At 36.1% G+C, this 20,834-nt stretch overlaps 1 protein-coding gene across 8 annotated transcripts in view; it reads left to right on the forward strand.

Annotated features, from left to right (window-relative positions):
* spri (Src homology 2 domain-containing protein sprint) overlaps positions 1 to 20,834 on the forward strand; it is a 167,036-nt gene that overhangs the window by 113,656 nt on the left and 32,546 nt on the right. For all 8 annotated transcript variants that reach the window (XM_028313928.1, XM_028313929.1, XM_028313931.1 and 5 more), the window contains exons 3-4: positions 10,435 to 10,551; positions 11,275 to 11,476. In XM_028313928.1, coding sequence (XP_028169729.1) covers positions 10,435 to 10,551; positions 11,275 to 11,476 — 319 coding nt within the window. The remainder of the gene's footprint in view (positions 1 to 10,434; positions 10,552 to 11,274; positions 11,477 to 20,834) is intronic.

The following is a 20,834-nucleotide window of genomic DNA, read 5'->3' on the forward strand; positions in this document are numbered from 1 at the left end:
AGAATTTTTTGACGTATTCGCTAGCGAGCTCACCTAACGTAAACTCATGGTAGGCACACAGCACACAAATGACTATATTTAACAAACACTTCCCTAAAAAATCAAAGATAAGGCCCATTCAAAATCAATAAATCTAGCTACAAAAAATCATTCCAGCTGGTCTCTCACGGCTTACTCTAAATGTTGAAATTAGATTTTAATCACAAAACTAAATATGAATTGTAAGAGACTTCAGTAGGAGCACTAATAAAATCATATTATTAAGTCATTGAATAGTTGATTAAAGAACAAAACCACTAAGTAAAAACCTTAAAAGAGAAACTGGAAGCTCAAACAGCTTTCAAAGGAACGTTTATTTCGTTAAATTAATGTAAACATGTCTCTAATTCCACTCCCTCATTATATATTAACCAAAGAAGGGCTGTTCCCTTTGATCAGCCCTCATCCCTAAGCTCCAGGATTAAGAAGCTCCGCGATTGTTCACTTTTGCATAATTATTCGCTTTATCTGCTACAAAAAAATCAATTTGTAAGGTTGCATCTCGTATTATGTAAATAAATGTCACTACTAAAGTAAGTTCAGTGGGTTCACATTTTATAGAGATAAAGATTGCGACTTTAAAGATAGAAAATGATGAAAAATGATGTTAAGTTTAGAAGGAACGTTGCAAGATACTAACAAACTCTACGAGACTTTAACAAGTGAAACAAGTATGTACTCCTAGTACCTCAGAGTTTCCATAAATATCTGTCATTTTTCAACGTAACTTAGTACTTTAAGGCTGAGTTGCACCACCTAACTTTAACGGTAACTATGACGATAACCGGTGCATTTTGTATGGAGTTTTACAGATTTAGAGCTCTTTACTCTATGGAATTAACTGGTTACCAATTTTATGGTACACTATCTTGTGCCTAGTTTTTCGGCGGTTAAATATCACAGCAAATAAAACTGTAACTGTGAACTTGTATCATACTGCTATTCAGCTTCATTATAAAGGAATAGGTATCAGTCTTATTAATATTTATTTTGTGAAGCAACCCCCAGATTTGCAGTTGCAAATGAGGTGTATAGAGTTCCCTGTAGCATTGTGTTTTTAGATATTTTTAATGGCGCTGACAGTCCCGTAGTAATAAATTTGCTGGAACAAAAATTTGCGTGAGGTGCGCGATGTGAAGCATTCTAGGCCTACTTTAGACTTCGTACGTTTGAATTGAATGTAGTAGATATTTATTAAAATTTTCGCCAGAAAATAAAACATGCAATGGAATTTTTGGATATAACAAATGACGTTTAGTAATGTAACTACTATACTTCAAGTTGGTCGAGTTCAAACTCTTGCTTTTCCAAGAGAAATACAAGTTTTAAGCTCTACATAATTACTACTCACACTAGCAATAACCTCTAATTTCATCTTTCCGTAGAAAGTGAGTTTTCTTTTCAGAAATTACTGGTACCTAGTTCCATCCGTTACAAGTCATAGGTATGGCTTGTATTAAGTTGTAAAACTAGAATCCAGTGAAAGGCTTTTACACCGTATTTAACTTCGTTCAATGACAACATTTCTATGGTGTATGTTATCTAAATGTTACCAGAAAATTCGACCTATTTTCAAAAACTTATTTTCAGTAGGATAAAGATTAGTAGTCGTAATTATATTTTGAAAACCATTATGATAATAGGGTTTGGATGTTTTTAAGTTCCTATCGTTTTAATTGAAGATCAATTGAAGATGAGGTTTACTTTAAGTTTTCAGCATTCACCTACTCGTACTTTAGTTTTAAATAAAAAACTTGACCTACTATACTATATCTACTCGTATACTGAAATTTTTATGAATAGATAGATTTGAAGAATAGATTTAGTTGATTTCTTTTCAAAGCCTCACAATTTTCCATGCAAATCAGAAAATTCTCACATTATTTTTACATTCTCAAATACCTACAAAAGCCCTCATTGTATCTGTAACACAAAACACTCTGAAAGTCATAAGTATTGTTCACCCCAACGTCCCTCATCGGAGCGACGTGTTGCGGTCAAGTGCCCTTTTTGGCCCATCCGGAGTTTCTTAATTGAATTAATCCTTTAAGACTCGCTTTAAACTGTCAGCGAAATTGGAACGGGTATTTTTCTTTTCAGCCAGTGTTTTGTTTTTGTTTATTTCGGCAAAGGGTTTGAAGGCGATCGTTAAATTGGGTAAACCGTTATTGCGTACCTACTCGATAATGGCCGTGATGAAATTCGTTCTTAATTCTTTTTAAGTCTCAAATCGTCCTTTTTAAAGGACAAAAATGTAAATGCGTTTTGTCACCAATGTAAAAAATAGGGAAAACGTAAGGTAATGTCTTTTATTAGTCGTCTAGCAACCTTAAAACTTCTCTTTCTCTTGAAACATCATATTTCATATTTTAAAAAACTTGATATACATTTTTAGTAATCATCGCAATAATTTTTTACAAATCCAGAGGCTTAAGAGCCATTTCACAAAAAAATTCCGCGCGAATTTAGGTAAAAGCTGTCAACGCAACGTCAAAAGAGTAAAAAGAACGCTGAAATGGACAAAAAAATCTTGAGCCGTGACCGTATTAAGACTTGATTTAAGTTATTAAGTTTAAGGTAGAATGAGGTATTCAAACTTGATTAATTAATTTAAATTTTTAATAGAGTTTATTAAGTCTTTTATATTTCGATTCATAATGAAACANTCCATTTCATTAATGATCAACAACAAGGATTGACCTATCTTTCGCAGTTATTAAATAATCTCTGGGTGTTGATTAAGATAGTAATTCATGCTTCCAAAATCTTAGAAATTCGCACGAAAATGTAAAATGGCTCTTAACAATTCACTAGTCAAGGACATAATAAGAAAAAGTATATAATCTCATCGCAATCATGAACGTTATGAATGTCGAAGTAAAATACTTTTTCACAGCGTAAAATAAACTAAACGTGCATGCAAAACCCATCAGCATAATCACATTTGGCTGCCATCTCTCCTATCTACACTATATTCTACCAAAGCTTCGCCTTTAGAGGCAGCGTTTCATAGCTTAAATTAAATTCCATAAGCTGCGTTAGGCGGTAAGTCACTGAACTAAGTAAACCTGTGGCTTAAGGCCGACAGTAGCGAGAAATATGTAGGTTCGAGATAGAACTTCAAGATATATGTGAATTACTTATTCATAAGATGTAGCCACGATAGCCGAACGGTGAAGGGGTCGGACTGGCCGACTCGTGATCCGGGGAACGCGGGTTCGGTCCCCGCCGCCGCTCGACTATTGTGGTGAGCTCACTCGTGACACAAGCATATTTAGCTTAGTACGAGGGGCTAACGGGGGTATTAGTAATTTGTGTAATAACAAATTACTAATAATTTTTTTTAAAAAAAAAAAAAAAAAAAAAAAAAAAGATAATGCACCGTTGTAGCTGATTTTCTCACGTTGGCTGTCTTAACAAGATACTTATTTTTCATGTATTTATAGTACCGTTTGACTGGAAAAGATTTTGTTTGGTAGATAAAATAATAAACTTAGACAGTAATTTTATAGCATCGCATCCTTGGTTCCAGCTCTAATTTTACCTTATTGGTTTTTAGTATTAATTTTATTACATGAAAAACCTCCCTGCTCGAGTATGTTATTATGTATTTTCATTTAACTTGCAGGCTCGCTGCCCCGCAGTGTCATTATAATCACAACACCCTTACAATAAGATTAAGTTAGCACTTTAAAGTTACATTTTAAACTTGAAAGTTTTCCTCCCTTTCGGCTCGCTCCGCTCAGCTTTCTTAGCTCATACACAGTCGCTCTAGTACCTCTTGGGTACTAATCCTATTAGTGCGGTGATATAATGCAGCAATAAAGTGAAGTCTTTCACTCTTCGCTCGCTCGCTCCGCTCAGCTTCCATAGCTTAGCCGCGGCTCTAACTGCGGGAGTCATACTGACTTAATCGTATTACTTAGTACTATGACGTCATGTTGTTAGTAATAATCACAGAATAAATATAAGTACTACGTACAAAAGGTTTTCTTCGCGAAGGTATTTAAAAAAATGTATGCTCAATATCGTTAACAATATGGTGTAATTTAGCTTATCTCAAGAGTCGAGCACCATTTTGTTGACAAACGTCAGTGATCGGTACTGCCTGAAGCCATAGGGCTGACTTCAGTAAAATGATGTGTGACGTGAGGTGCCAAACTGCGGAAAATGGCGGAGGAAATAATGGTGCAGTGACATCATAATGCTGTAATATTATGAAGTCTTTCACTCTTCGCTCGCTCCGCTCAGCTCTCATAGCTCGCGGCCCTAACACCCGCCGGGAGCGGAACCGCGGGAGCCAGGTACCTACATAATCGTATTAGTGCGGTGACGTCATGATGCATTAATCTTGTGAGCGCTTTATTACGTTTTATTCCCTTTTATCAGATTTATTGAGTATTACGTAAGATTTTCTTCAAGTGTACTGTTACAGTTCTTATATTTAACTAGTCTGTATGCTGAGTACAATGCCGGGTATGGTGAAGCATTGACCTAAAAAAAAGCTAAAGCTAAAGCTTTAGGCCGCGACTCCAACCGCGTGGATCTCGATAAACAGAATAAGTACTAATTACTACAATATGACTAATTACAATATGTGTGCTTTCTATACAAGGTGTTAGGTAAATGGGTATATGAGCCGACACTAGCCCATGTTAACATGGGCATATAAATGGTATGGTGAAGTCAGAAAATTGATATCGTCATTTTAATTTTTTAAATTTTCATACAAAATAAATTTTACAAAATCAGATTTGTATGAAAAATAAAATAATAATTAAAATGAAGATATCAATTTTCTGACTTCACCATACCATTTAGGCCTATATGCCCATGTTAACATGGGCTAGTGTCGGCTCATATACCCATTTGCCTAACTCCCTGTATATCTTTCCGTTCCAAAATTGTAAAGTCACATAATCCGGTAGTTTTGTTATGAAAGTTACAGGTTCATAATGTAACCTACCCGTTCATTTAGGTAAGGTTCAGTTTCAAATACCAAAGTGTCGCACATTCCACACTATTCTCACCGCTACACTCTACAGTCTAAACAGTATACATTTTAGTCTCGTACAACAACTGCAAGCGACAATACTAAACCTCCAAGTTACCAACAAAGCACCGCTTCACTCCTGAGTGGCCATTATCGCGTTTGAGGAGCTCTCACGTCAGCGGTGTAGCTTACTCAATAGAGTCGTTGATAGCTATTTTATGTAGACTTCGAGAATGCGCCGCTCAACGCTAGTGACGTAGCACAACTCAAGTGACTGTCAGTTTGACATAAGAGTATCATGTATTTAAAGTGACAATCTTGTCTTCTGAATGCTAGCTTGAATTTGCATGAATTTCAACATTAAGCTCATGTGCTGTACTTGCATAATACACTGGTCATCACTAAATCGGCAAACCTAAATTTTACATGAAAGCTAGTGTAAGTAGGTTTGTCTCGTATGTATGCTATTTTTTACTTGTAACAAACAACAACACAAAACCAGGTCTACAAAACAAAACTTGACTCTATTATCATAGAAATTTATTATTGGGCAACATAATATAACTTTATCTGTATTTCAAAATAGACTCCTAGCAAGTCGTCTATTTCCAATAACTTTTCTACTAAATCCAGCTTAAGAAACTCAAGAGCTTTAGTCTATTAATGAGCGATTTTCTTAATCTGATCCGTAATTCCATCAAAAATTTAACGAGGAGGAGATTAATTCATGCTAAATTTGAACTTAAGCCCACTTCATCAAGAACTATAATTAATTTTCCACTTTTGCCCCGTCAGAGAAACAATAGAAATTGACATTATCAAGCTTGGTGGCAGCCCACCACATTTGCTGAGTAAGAAAAAAGCAAAGGTAGGTACAAGCAACAGCATGTCAAGCTTACACTGTAGCACCTTATGCTATAGCAATAGGTGATATTTTGGAACGAAAGTGTACAGGCTGATGTGCTGACAATTGTACCACCATTAGGCTGTTGCCGGTCAATGACAAACAATGCCATGTTGGCATTAGCTAGGGTTGGCAGACTTGACAGTAGGGGTTAGTTAGATCAATTTTGGTAATTACTTTTACTCGTGTAGGTAAAGATAATCCAGTTCTTTTTGTCCATCAACAGTTACATAAATAGTACTTGAATATCTATCTAATCATAAATATCTTAGCATATTTTATGCCTAAGAGACGAGCTATATCCTCAGACTGAGACTTTATTATCGTTACAAAATGTTACTTAAGGTGGCTGTGTTTACTTCGTCTTTAGTTCTGAAAATAAAACTTACAATACCCAAATAAATGTACTTAATCGAATCCAAAATACTAGTATGTATTTTGAAGTCAGCCCTAACATACGGAAATGGGTTTTTTCCTGTGCGTTTCGTGGAATTCGCAATTAATCTCTCCTGCGGACCAGCCGCAAATAATCTGTTGCTTTGTTCTCTGTATAAACTGTGCTATGACTATACATCTTCATTTTGGGTCAATTGAGCTAGAGATAATAATTGAATTCCGGAATAAAATTAAATATTACATAGTAAAATATTGAAAAGTTCTAAGGTTGAAAGGCTACTCTGGCGTCTCTGGCGCACTACTAAGGCTGAGTACTACTATACTTATAGTTTACGTTTAAAGTTAGTGGTGCAACTTTAAACGTAAACTATAACGCCGATGTTTTTGTATGGATTGTGACAGATTTTTTTACTTTTTCACCTCAACTGTTCATAAGTAACATCAATTAAACATTAAAATAAGAGTTTCTTATATTATTGGTACCTTCTAGATTAATTAGTAAGTTAGTTAGAAAATTATGAAATTGCTTCGTTTTCAGCGATTTAATTAAAATTGTTCTTGTGTTACCAGTACGCTTTTAAAATCTCCTATTCAAATATTCTTCAACAATTATAATTATTATGTAGCCAGATTATCTAATCCTAGCTAGGTACTTGTTTGATTACTTTAGGTAAAATGGAGTACGAAGTTTCGCTATTTATCATAAAAATCGATCTTTACAGTATTTTGTAACAACTCACACTAATGTTAAAAGACATCAGGCAACGTACAACAACAAAAGAAGTCCCATCCTTTCTTAATTTTTAATCCAGCAACTACAAGCTTGAAAACACAAAAAGAGAACGTCATGAAAATTCATAACAAGAATGAAAACTTTCAGGGCTCTATTGTTGCTCGGGGCCCAAAGGCAGAGCACGCTAACTATCACCAAGATCTTTTTGTTTTGCTATTAGCTTTTAAAACTTTGGTCTGGGTAAAATGCCATCTGTATGCTTACCATGAGTTCACGTTAGGTGTGCTCGCTAGCGAGTACGTCAAAAAAATCTATGAAGATTTTATTTCTTGAATATAGCCACTAGGGGCGCTGCACAATATGTCATACGTTTAATGTCATTTTTTTTACGTAGTCGCTAGCGAGCACACCTAACGTAAACTCATGGTAAGCACACTGATAATAAAAATGCTTGTGCTTATAAATTAGCAGAGCGTTTTATATTTTTAGTAAAGCTGATGTTTGATTAAATTCAGGTTTTTAAGTAGGTGGTTTGTTAACTTCCGTTTTTCGAATGTTTTCATTTGATAATTTCATAATACTAAGCAATTTCCTATTTTAACACGGAATGAATTTATAACGAAAAATCGCTGTTTGATTGAAACAGAATAAAACTCCAAAAAATACAAAATGAAACGGTCTTGTTTTACAGATTTATGTATTATTTTAATTAATTATCTCTGCAGACCGCTTGATTAATAATTAATTCTCCGGAAAGCAGCATGTAATTAATAACTGTAACCAAAACCACGGACAACCGCAAACGAAATATTCGAGCTGAAATGTAGCTCTGAAAAATACCAGTGAAATAAACTGAAAATTTCACGCAAACCCACAGTATCATATTAATATTAATCGCGGTTCGGTTGCACCTGGCACAAGTGGCGTCAAATGTGGCGTTTTAATTAATGACGGTCCGTCAGACGCGTCATCCCGTCATAATGACCTGACATGTGACGCGATAGTGATTTGTTGGGGACGCGTGGATACCCCATTAGGGCAGGGTGCTTTGGTTGGTAAAACTGGAGTTAATGACTATCCAAGGATACGATGACGGAACGTTGGTAACATGATAATGATTAACGAGCTGTACAGAATCGACACCGGAAATCAATAGTCCACCGTAAACCTGCCATATTGCATTTAACATTTTGTTCAGTGTGTTACTTGACAATGCAGTAGTATAACTGAGGTCATTGAATAACAGTGATGTTATCAGGCTTCTAGAATTTTCATAAGTGACCTTTTCACTGGCCTCATAATAATTTTTCGCTATGTGTAGGTAATAATCCTTACAGCTTCATTCAAAGCCTAGCATAAGTGCCTCTTGATCAAGAAAATAGGATTAACCATAAGACTTGCTGATAAAAAAGTTTTCTTTTTCCACGCCTGAAACAAAAGTGCTAAAAGCTAAGATTACGTTTCCTCAAAAAAATAACAACATAATGGTGCTCGGTCGCCGCGACCAACGCTCCAACAAATTGGTTGTCACCTCCACGTCAGCACTGACAGGGTTATTACAGCGATTTTTAATACCGAGGCGGGTCACGTTTGGCCTTGTGTAGTGTAGGGTTATGACTTATGAGATTCGGGATACCTGTTATGTGTTAATCTTTGACATGAAAGAAATAGCCCCACTTGTGTGTAGTCGTTAATGAAAACCTTAAACAAGAGCATGACAGGAGTTTTGAAAGTAAAATAAATTAAATGGAACAAACATTTGAAGGTAAATGCCTAATAGATTGCTAATCTGATGTCAACTTTTGGGCTAAGTGTACAGTTGACAGTACATTAGTTATATAAAACTGTTTGTTGCAAAATACATCTATGACCTATGCCGAAAGCTTATGAGAAAAAATATAAATAAAATAATAATAATAATAACTTTATTTGTCCAAAACACAATCGTGATGTTAAATAAGGTACATGTTAAAAATTTATGTAGTACATTGGTAGGCGAGATTGCTAATGAAAATATTATATGCTATAGCTAGCCTATGATTTATATTATAATTTCCAAAACACACAACCGTTTCCCTCACAACAACTATTTTCATTTTCGAGACCGCAAAAAACTACGTGTGCACAAAAACTCAATAACGAATAAAACAATAGAAAACGCGAACGAAATTCCTGAATAGTTCACGTTTCACTGAAAACTTTTGTTTGCAGGTGATAGGAAAAATCCGGATTCCAAACGGACAGTTAACACTAAACTTGCGGAGTTATTTCCTAAAAAGTTCCCGGAACATTCGCAAAAAATCGCAAACATTCGCAAACGCTGTGAGTAAGTAATTTGCGACGTCCGCCGCACGCGTGTCGCACGCCTGCCGTGCGTTGCTTTTTAATTAATATAGGGGGCGAGCGCGGCCGGGTATAAATCTTAGTTAATGCCCCTTTAGTCTGGCCAAGGGTGGGGTTACAACGGTTTCGGAATTTGTAAGACTTGATTTGACATTGGTAATCAATGAGAAGGAAATTGAAAAAGTCTTGGAAAAGAGTGTTAGAAATAGATTGCTCGTGTTTCGTAAGTCTTGAACTGAGGAGAAACTAGACAAATTACACATTTAGTTTTGGTTATGCCTCTACAAAAGTGTTTACACACTGATTTTCTATTCAAAATGTAATCAGTAGGTATGACTACAAAATAACTAATATTTTAGTTGAATATTTAACACACAAACTAAAATTACTAAATGTTGTTGTTATGTTATTTATTTAAGGTTACATTTTGCGCCGTCATTTGTCGCTAAACAACCTTTCTTAATAGTGTTGTTTGTCGCTAAGCAACCTTTTTAATTTGACAACTATTATTTAATAATCGCAAGCGCAGGGTTACAGTTTCGCTTTTTGACAAAATAATGTCGTGAAAATACTATCATGTCCTAAGTGACGTAAGCATCATGGCCGCCCTAGCCAGCCTCATGTGCGGCTCTCGGCAGTTCGCAGCCGATATGTCTTTGCGCTGATGGCCGACGAAGCCATTAAACTGCACTCAGACGATTTATTAAAAACTTGACATGGACGTAAAATTACTTTGGCACATCTTCACCACCCCACACTTTGATTAAAACAGAGTAATTGAAGAATAATTGTAATGGAAAATTAACTTTGAAAAAGTTTCGTTTCGCATTATTAATTCATTCGTGAAAATTCGCATAAAGTAATAGTTTTAAGACCTTAGGCAAAACAAACTACCTACCTAGTTATTTTTATATAAACTAGCCTAATACATTTTACCAACGTCAAATTATTATTCTGAAGCCGAATAACATGCATTATTCGTAAACGACTGTCATTTTTAAACAATATTTCTTCTCTTTGTTCCAGAAATGCGACGTTTCTAGAGCCTCACCTGCAAGGAGTAAGGCGCCGCGACAGCCGCAGTTCCGACTCGGACCACGATGAGCGCTCCACCGAGGATGACGAGCGGTCACTCATACGCAGGTGAGAATATAACCCATCCCAGTCAGCCGTATTTTGCAGACTCCCTAAACTCGCGGAGCTATTTCCCAAAAAGTTCGCAGAAAATTCTCAAAAAAATCGTAAAAAATCGCAAAAATTCGCAATAATGATGACTAGCGGTTACTCATATGCAGGTGAATTGTTCTGGCAACTCTACAATACCATTTTCCTCGAGCCTTACGTGCTGGGACAGGACAGATAATGTAGGGCTCCCGTCATCAGAAGGATAAGGCATAGGGTTCGATGTTTCGTCACTCGCCTGGAATAAACTCGGGAATCTAGATAAAAGTTAGAGTTTAACTGGTACATACCCTCCCAGCATTTTCCCTTGCCCACCCCCCAGTTAGGGGAGTGATAGCAGCTACGAGCATGCAACTGTTCTCGTCTACGTGTCTGACGGGGGAAATGCAAGTAAGCACGTAATGTAACCACTCCTAGTCATCATTGTTCTGCAGACCTACTCTAAAATACGACTTTCCTTAAGCCGCCCTTATTAGGAGTAAAGCGCCATGATAGTACTAAATGCCTTCCTTCATGTGGGTCCATGTAGTCCTAGTAATAAGATGTATTCATTGATGCTTGTCCAATTTCCTATCTGGTCGAATATCTGGTCGAACGAAGGAAATCCTTGTAAGATGTCTTTCAGCCATGCTTCGACTAGACATCATTTTAGGACATCCAATACTAACTTAAACCTTTCCACAGTTCACCAAGAACAAGGCTGCCGCCGCCCCCTCCCCCGCCCCCGGACGACGAGCCTCCCCCGCTGAAGCCGCGGGAGTTCTTCGAAAGGCTCCAAAGCCAGGCCATGAGGGAGGCGCAGGATCGACGGCGCCCGCGCGACCTGAAGGACCAGCTGTTCAGGCCTGTTGATGCTGAAGGCAGTCTGGGGGATAGTCTTAGTCAGGTATGTATGATGTAATTTTAAGATTAGAAAAGCTTTGAATGATAACTGTGGTGTTCCTTGAATAGGCTTGAATCTACGTCTAGCTGTGTACATAACATCCCTTCTTAATAAAGTGTGAATAAAATATGTAGTTTCGGTTATGGATACGGTTACGGATATTTTTTTATTTCGGATATCCGAAAGTTTCGGTTACGGATATTATTATGTGCTTTATTAGAATGCAATTAGCAATAGTTGTCCAACAGGGTTCATTCATGGACGCACACTTTAGGTACATCGAATAAAAAGCAAATAAATATACTACTCGTAGATGGCATTATAAAAAAGATAAATCAGGCTGTTATGCCTTTACATAATATAATGCTATACAAAAAACAATTTAAACTGACTACATCCGAAACTATCCGAAACTTTTGATTCGGTTACGGTTTCGGATATTTTTTTATTTTGGATATCCGAAAGTTTCGGTTACGGTTACGGATATCCATAACATCCCTGGAATAAAGACTAGATTACTTTAGGCATGCCAGCAAACATGGGTTCAAGCAAATTTTTTGGGAACTAGTCATAAAAACCGTGGGCCCACTTTATAAAAATGTAACATTATCTTTTTAGTAGGTACGGATGTACTATGCGTTGATGTCCTTACTCTATTTTTACGAGAATTCAACTACTACTCGTATGTTTGAAATGTTAATGAGAAAATAAACATTTTGATTTATTGAAGATGTCTCGCCAGATGATGAAATGTTATAAAATAAAAATAAAACGCCAAGTCAGTTTAAGTTATGTTTTAGTACTCCAAATACTGCTCCCGATTGTTATTTAACTTTACAGCGGTTTTGTTTTATATACTAACTTCAGCAAAACAAAAACAAGTGAACAATAAACAGTTGAGTCCACTACCAAACTTCTACCAATCCTTTATGGTCCGACAGCAAAGTTACTATCCAAAGTTACGACTGTCCAAACTAGAGAACTCTGTCTAATGAAGCGTCCAATAAACTTTCCAAAATACAGCACCGGGTGATGGCGGTTTCGTAAAATATTGTTTATAACCGTGGAATAGACTAGTGCTTTAGTTGCACAAATTACGTGGGGCTTTCGAGTTTTGCAGTGTTGAGATAGGGGTTGGTTAATATTGATAATCCTCTAATGTCATCACAATTTTAATTTTGATAAATACAATTTCAGCTGCTATCATGATCCGTGCCATATTACTACCGTTTAAGAAGATAAAAAGAAATAAGTCCTCAGTGGCTCACTCTTGATAACTTCAAAAAATAGAAAAAATAGATGAATCAATAAAATTAGAGTTTCTAAAGTCCATAATTCATTTCATATTCATAACTGTCTATGAGCACAAATCGTCTATTGCTTTTCAAACTGGTCTATTTACTCCTTCAGGTGATTAAGCTTTCAAAAAAATCTACCAAAGTTGTGAGGAGAGTTGAAACAAAGTTTTATCGATACTCAACTATCGACATGTCGACAACACAACACGAGTTTGAAATGCAGTTTTTAGTTTCGCAGACTACCCGCGGACGCATTTGCATGTCGGATTGTATTGCGGGAAGCGAATGTCGTTATAATGAAATATAGTATCGAATACCCTCATTTTGCTCCGTTCTAATATCCATGTTTCCGCTACCATTTATATAAGTCGCAACGTAATGTAATAAGCATGCTCGTATGCAGGAAACACTATTCTGTAACATAGTATTAACGTGTCAGGTGAAAATGATTCAGCGATATAAAGAACATTATTTTACTGGCTTATACTAGATCAAACACAGATTATAATACAGACTTTTATATTGATAAAAGCTTTTGTGAAACTTATTGAGTAGTTTTTGCGTAAAAGAGTACCAAACCACCTATCTTTACTTACTTACGATAGCACCCAATATTTTAGATGAAAAACATTGAAAATTTTTTGAACTGAAGCATGGTCTGTTGTGTCAATATTAGATAGAAAATGCCCTATGAAACCCTCATAGAATAATGACCTATGAAACCAAGGCCATTTTTCAATCTTTCAAATCTTTAAGGGATATCAAAAATCGAATCTAAGCCAACAAATAAAAATCAGTAACCTTAACAAATGATTTCATAAATGCATCAGTAACATTTACCATCTGTAGCCTGTACAGCAGCATAATGCACATTTTTGTTGAAAATTGAACCTCATTCACTTCTATTAAGGCCCACGACAAGTGTGCACATTTCTGCGCCCTCATCGCATTACCATTTGAATGTGTATCCTAAAGTAACGCTACAAGAGCAATATTTTCCAATTCCACTGAAGATTAGATTTGCCACCGTGAATGGTTGCGCTCTTAACGCGATATTGGTTCGATCATGTGGAGCATTTGAAACGTCTTGGATGTGAGATTTTTAACCGCTTTAAGTCGGGTAAAAATGATGCGAGTTTACAAATAATAAAGTTATAGAGCTTTTGAGCAAACATTGTAAAGGAAATGTTTAATTTAAAATTATAGAATATTAATTTAATCGCCATATATTGCCAACTCACAGGCAAGCACGACCAAAGTACACAAATCATAATGAAAAGACTGACAGAAAGCTGAACAGTATTTTAGTGTAAACTGTGCTAGTATTTTTTATAATTTTACTAGGAGTAACAAATCAAAACAATCATTTTGTGAAGTTTCACAAAGTTAAAATTTATAGATCAAAAATAGTATTCGCCTTCATATTATCAATAAAACTTCGATTTTATAGACTTATTGCCATCTCCGGCTCGGGAAATGTTCAGTGAATTGCTTTTCTAGGGTGGATAAGGATTTAAATCACGTTTCAAGTTTTATCATGTTTTGGTTCAGACTTTGCACGTGTCCAGTTTTCGGATCATTTTAGCTCCGAGAAAATAATTTTATCTCGTCTTACTGGACATGCATTTTTAAACATGTCTGAAATCATGAAATACTATTATCACCATAGCATCATTAACTATAGGAAAAGTATTCTGAAACAATTCGAAGTCCAATTCGCACATTCGTCTACAGATAATATGTTTGTTTACCTCACTTATTGCGCACAACCGAGCCCAATCCCCATCTATTCATCAACTTAATTTAAGTAACATGAAACAGACAGTACATTAGAAGTAGGTAATATTTATGTCGTCACTATTGCTAGAGCATGCTCTACATTTCGCTATCCAAAAAGCGGTCTCCATTCAAAGATACTTCGTCATATATTATTACACATAATAGCCAAAACTGTTGGACCAACTTGGCATATTCCCACACCTTTAATGCATCCACAAATTGTTCACACTAAAAGCCATATGTTTCTACTTTTGACAACATTCGCGCTCACAACACGTTCTCGCACTCAAAACACCGCAAGCACTTTACTCCAAGAATTCGCATCAACCTTATTTCAACCCTATAGAGTTTCAAACTGCGTAACTTGAGCTGTGGTGACCTGTACAGACAAGTGTTATTGTAGTTCTTAGGCTATTGTGACACAGTTGAAAATGGCGTGAGGTGATGAGATGGGTGTACCCTCAGGTGTTACTTCACAGTCAATTGAGGCAGCTTTGTGAATACTTGAGGCCGTCGGACCCCTGACGTGCAGCGGTTTTGTTTTGGATTCACGTTTGTTGGGAAACACGTACGCGACAAGCGGAAGGTGTTTTAGTCAATGGTTCAGGGGTTCAATCTAAATAAGTTGGGGATTTCATTCATTTCTGTGACATAGAAATACGTTGTTGTTGGTATACCTCAATAAATAAATAAATACGTACTTTGTTAGATTATGTAGTGCCTCTTGCCCTCGTGTATCCACGGAAGACCAGGGTCGTGGTGTTCCTTACGACACATCGACATAATGCTGAGTAGACCGTTTCGGTGACACGCACATTACCTACTTTATATTTGTTATAATTTTCTAGATTTGTTTTGTGTCGCTAAATAAAAAATTTCATTTCATGAAAATGATTTCATTTCATTTTCCAACATAAGTGTTCAATTTGAAAGACTGATAATTTTTATAAGATGTTAAATAAAATTTAACCCTACCTCACTGCTTTAGTCAATAATTTGGGTCAGAGGTAAGCGTAAAAATAAAGAACATCATAAAAAATACATAATATTATTAACTTTATCAGCTATCAAAAAAATAAATTAACTTACCTGAAAATACTTGAAATTTTAGCATAGTTCACAAAAAGTAATTTGACAAAATAAATTGAGAAACTGCTATGACTCTAATCTTAACTCCAACTTATTTGTCCCTTTGGCGTCAAGTTAATACCTTCACTTTTAAGGTAAACTTAATTAAAGAGTATGATCAAAGCGATTTCATCCAAAAGGGTGGGTCTAATATTAGTAATGAAACATAAACAAAATACTCACAAAATACTGTAGGTATATACTACCTTGTTTTTAGCTCAAAATTCAAAGGTGAGGGAGGTGCGTGGGACGAAGCTTTATGTATCTCTTGAGTTTATTTTTTATTTTGAAATAATTTTACAATAATACTAAGGATTTAAATAAGTGCTCTGCAACACTCTGCTCGGAAAAGCTCTATGAAAAAGTGGGAGACCCTGCTTTGTTGTAATATACTTTTTAGTTTATCAGTACACTGAAACGATTGATGTTATATTAACGTGAGTTTATTTTAGATTATTCAAAGAAATAACGATAATGATCTACCATCTATTTTGCCTTTCCCGAAGGCCTAAAGGATCCAGCCTATTGAGACACCCTCAGGCCTTTTCATTTTTTCGCAATATATAATCAATTATTTTAATTAACACTCGTTTTACCTGTTCTAATGGAATAATTGTAAGACCAAATTAGGTGCATCCGTAATTATAACCGCCATTAAACTGGCCATTCAGACCCTGTAGCGTAGGGTTAACGCGTAGTATTCATTACGCAGCACTTACTGCCTCATCTGGCACCCCTAGGGTTACCATCTTTCTGGAATTGTCCAGAATTATCAGGACAAGAGACCGTCCGTCCGCGGGACTTTTTACGGATTTCTCCACAGATAAATTAAACTCCGTTGTGAGTTTATGCAAATTGGGAAAGATAACGAAACGAAAAAATGAAAAACTGAAAATTACGTATGCAATTTTCAGATTCACGTATGTAACTTGTGTTATTTTTATTTGAGGCAGAGTTTTCCATCACTTGAGAATTGTTTATCTGCTCATTTAATTAAGCATGGTTGCTACATATTCTGCATTTGAGGCAGAGTTTTCCATCACTTGAGAATTGTTTATCTGCTTATTTAATTTGGCATAGCTACTACGAATTTTGCTTTTTTTTCTGCCAATGTCCAGCCTTTTCATCAAAACGTTTTTGTGGTAACCCTAGCCCCGATTAACCCTCAAAGGCCGGAGTGAAAGTAACGGCCTCTTGCGGTCACTAAACGACATGTGAACTTTGAATTTGGAACGCAAGATGCGTTAACGCACATAATGGCGACAATTTTGAATTCCTTGCGGTGTTAAGGGTTATTTCTATGGAGAAAGTTTTGAGGAATGCTATTAACCATTTGTAATTGCATTACCTACACTGTTATCAAAGTTATTTATAGGATTCGATGACGATTGAGCCCGAGGACATGTAAATGTCTATTTCTAAAAACTTTTTATGGGCAAACTTTGTAATCGTGTCATCCACAATGTTGGTAACGACTATAAGAAAAGAACAATTAGTCAACATAATAAAAAATTGAGTAAACTCCGCCTAACAGACCCTGTCACCCTTTCTTTTTTCAAGAAGAAAATTGGTTAAAACAACCCTTACCTACCCATGAAATGGCAATAAAAAAGATCAGGTTTTTATATAATTTGCCATGAATAGAGTTAAGTTCAAATCATTCGTTCCGAATAGATTTTGTAAATGGCGTAGTAACTCACCGCTTTCAGGGCAAAACGAAATTCAATAGGGAATATTTAATGAAATTCCTGAAGCCCCATTTGTCAGTATTTAAAAGGCAATGACAAGACGACGCTTGCTAATGAAAATTTTGTATGAATGACTTTATAATGAATTGGATTACATCCAATTCGTAATGTGAAATTAATTTGTGAGCTGTTGACGGGTTAACATTTATATTTGTGTCAGGGATTGAACATCAATTATTTTATGTTTTGTATTTTTCGTGGAAATCTCGATACAGTTTATTGCTTATTGGTTGAACGGTGATTTTTATTGATTAATACAAGTAGTTCTAAGATTAATTGATGCCCATTTTTATAAATTAAATAAATGTTGATTGAATAAAGTGCTTACTTACCTATTAATTTTGTGATTTACCTACATACTGATTTCCGTGGGTATAGATGAGATCTTTTTTCCGTTATTGTATATTTGAGTTTAGATAAGCATACAAAAGGTCAGCTATTGTGACATCAAATATTTTCAGTCACGAAGCTACAAAAACAAATTATTTCAAATTTTCGCCACTAACCTAACTTTTAAAACTGTTTATAGAAACTTTTACACAATTATGTTAGGAAATACACTGCCCATAGCTCTAAATACACAATCAATGTAGCCTAGCACTTGTAGCTACTGAGTATTGGTCCAGACAGACCACTTCCGCTTCCGGCCAGCGCCACCCCGAGGGGCGGGCTAACGGGCGCAAATTAAAAAATGTCTGCCCGCAATCAATTTATGCAAAAACGTCTGTGTTTTTGTCACCCTCGTACCCATTATTGCTTCCTTTGATACATTCGTATGGAGTTAACATGATTATTTTCTAATGAGTTGAAAAGTAGTCTTGGTTTTCAGAACTAAAATTCATGAATTAGAAAATGTCAAGTGTTTTTTATCCACAACGAGGAAACTCTTGGCCTGTATCTCACCTAATGGTAAGCGATGATCAGGCCGAAGGTGGAAGCGAGCTTCACCCGGAATCCACAACCACGGAGGAACTGGCTATCTTACCTCTAACTGCCGGAACACAACAATGCTGTTAACATTGATGTTATGGCGACAGACTTACGTAAGATGGTGGTAGCTAGCCAGGCGGACTTAGAACAAGCCCTACCACCTAAACCGAACAGTAAAATCTGCCCCCACTGGTAATCCAACCCGGGACCTCTGCGTCTGAAGCAGGTGGTCTTACCACTAGACCACAGAGGCGGTTAAATTTATATTTCGGAATTTTCTGACCTGGTCCTTACCACCACTTTCCATCACAGACTAAAATCTTCCCCAATATTATTAAAACAGGAACTATTTTAACTCTACAGATAGTACACAAATACGTACAGATATCTGTTAAATTGATTACATCTACTAATAGGGTCCAACGCAATCGGGGTTCAAATGATGGGCAATAGCAAACGCATAAGTCAGATGTCAAGTCAACGGACCCAGGGAGGGTGGGGACAATTGTGCGGGGGTGGTTCGGCTTTTGAATGAACTACGAATAGAACACATCGTATTACACCTTATTTTACATGTTTTTGATGCTTATTTGTCTCCGCCTCTAGATTAATCTAAAAATACGCCTGCCGTTAAATATTTGTTTTTTATTTCATTAGACTAAGCAAGTTACCCTATTATTCAAATGATATCCAAAAAATACCAAAATAGCTAACGATTTAAACCCGTGACCAGCATTTCAATACTGAGTAATGATTTTACTGAAGAATTTATGAAGAGTAGAGAATATTTCATTTTATTGCATTGTAAGTATTCGGAAAACAAACAGCTTAAAAAATAATACACAAATTGCATAGATACAACATAGTTGATCAAAACCTATAGTTTTCACTAAATATTTCATCCAAATACTCTAAATCATTCAGATCTTGGTTGTAAAATTTTTACAGCACTAAAACTTATCTTTTACTATTCCCTATTATTAGCAAACCGATCCCCGCATTTGCCACAGCATCCCCCCAATTAATTCAAGATCGCAACTCAGAATCGTCACGGGATATTGATTCGTCCCTCGTGACTCACTGTTTGCGACCCTGATTGGGCGAGATGTGACATGAAATAGTAAATTGATTGTTAGTTATATAAATAAGGGTCTTTGGGTTGTTAAAATAAACTAGAAATATGAGGTGACATACTAATACCAAATCAGACTTACTGTGATTGAAAGAAAAAGCGATACTTTATTTATATGAAGTGAACGAAATATGAAAAAGAAATGAAATAAACATAGCAAAGAACTTTCATTTTAAAACATGTAATTATTAATCACATTTTTTAATGAATTTTGGCAATCTGTGTCGACACAATAAGGGCATCTTAATCATGGTCTTATCAGGAGAAGGAATTCCTATGAATTCCTTTCATCTGGTTCCACCTTTACTTATAATGGAAAATAAAATAAAAGTGATCATAATTTGTCTGAGCTTCCTGCAATTATATTAATTAACTCCTCTTAATATAGAGTCGTTACGTGCATGTACTTTTCAATCTTTAACCAAGGATATTAGTACTCTAGTATTTTCTAGTGTCTGCCACAAAACTGTAACAAATAATGCGCCTAGTATGAAATGTACCTTACCCACTCTAGTAACGTCTGTGTTAATACTAACTCGAAAAACCAGGGTGTCGTCTAAATAATTCATTTTTGCGTGACATTCTCTATATTTTTGCAAAACAGCGTAAATGTAGTCGTTATAGTGCGGTTTATTGGTTCGCCCCCCGGTGACTCATCCCATCCCTAGCGCGGTTGTTTGCAATCCCTGATTGGGTGAGAGGACATAAAATAGGCATAGAAAAATGTGATTTGTTGATAAGAATATTAAGTTATCAGAGAGTTAGTTGAGATTAGTAGCTTTGAGTAGGTTCTGAAGACAATAATATGAAATTAAGAAAAAGAAACTAACGCCCGTATTCACAAACGATGCTTGCTTAAGTGAAACAGCAAATCGAACGCATAGCGTTGAATAGAGTTCTGTGATTGATTCGTGTGTCATCCTGTGCGTCCACGCGCACTGTTAGACCTCATAGTAATGTTTGTGAATACTGGCGTAATTCTATGGTAGAAAAGTTTGACTCAATTCTCTGCTAAAAACATAAAATTCTGGATGAGTAAACTTTAAATTACATCAACACTTAGTCTCGGAGCTAATATTCCACTGTTTTATTTTCTTCCACGTGTTACTCGGAAAAATATATTTTCTAACCCACGAAAAACCGCCGTATACGAGTAATATAATAATGTCTTCTTCTACCTGAAACCGCTAAAGCCCGTACCCTATTCTCAAAGTCGCAGGTGTCTCGACCGCTCGCTAAAACGCTTTAACCATTTGCGCGCCGGTACCACGTGGGCACTTCGCACTCAGCACCGAGTTGCGAAGTGTTATGAGTTCGTCGGGTGGCTGTATGTTTTTATGTCCCCC

The sequence above is a fragment of the Ostrinia furnacalis genome, unplaced genomic scaffold (genome assembly GCF_004193835.3).
Source record: "Ostrinia furnacalis isolate ACB-3 unplaced genomic scaffold, ASM419383v2 OfSCF4444, whole genome shotgun sequence".
Lineage (NCBI taxonomy): Eukaryota > Metazoa > Arthropoda > Insecta > Lepidoptera > Crambidae > Ostrinia > Ostrinia furnacalis.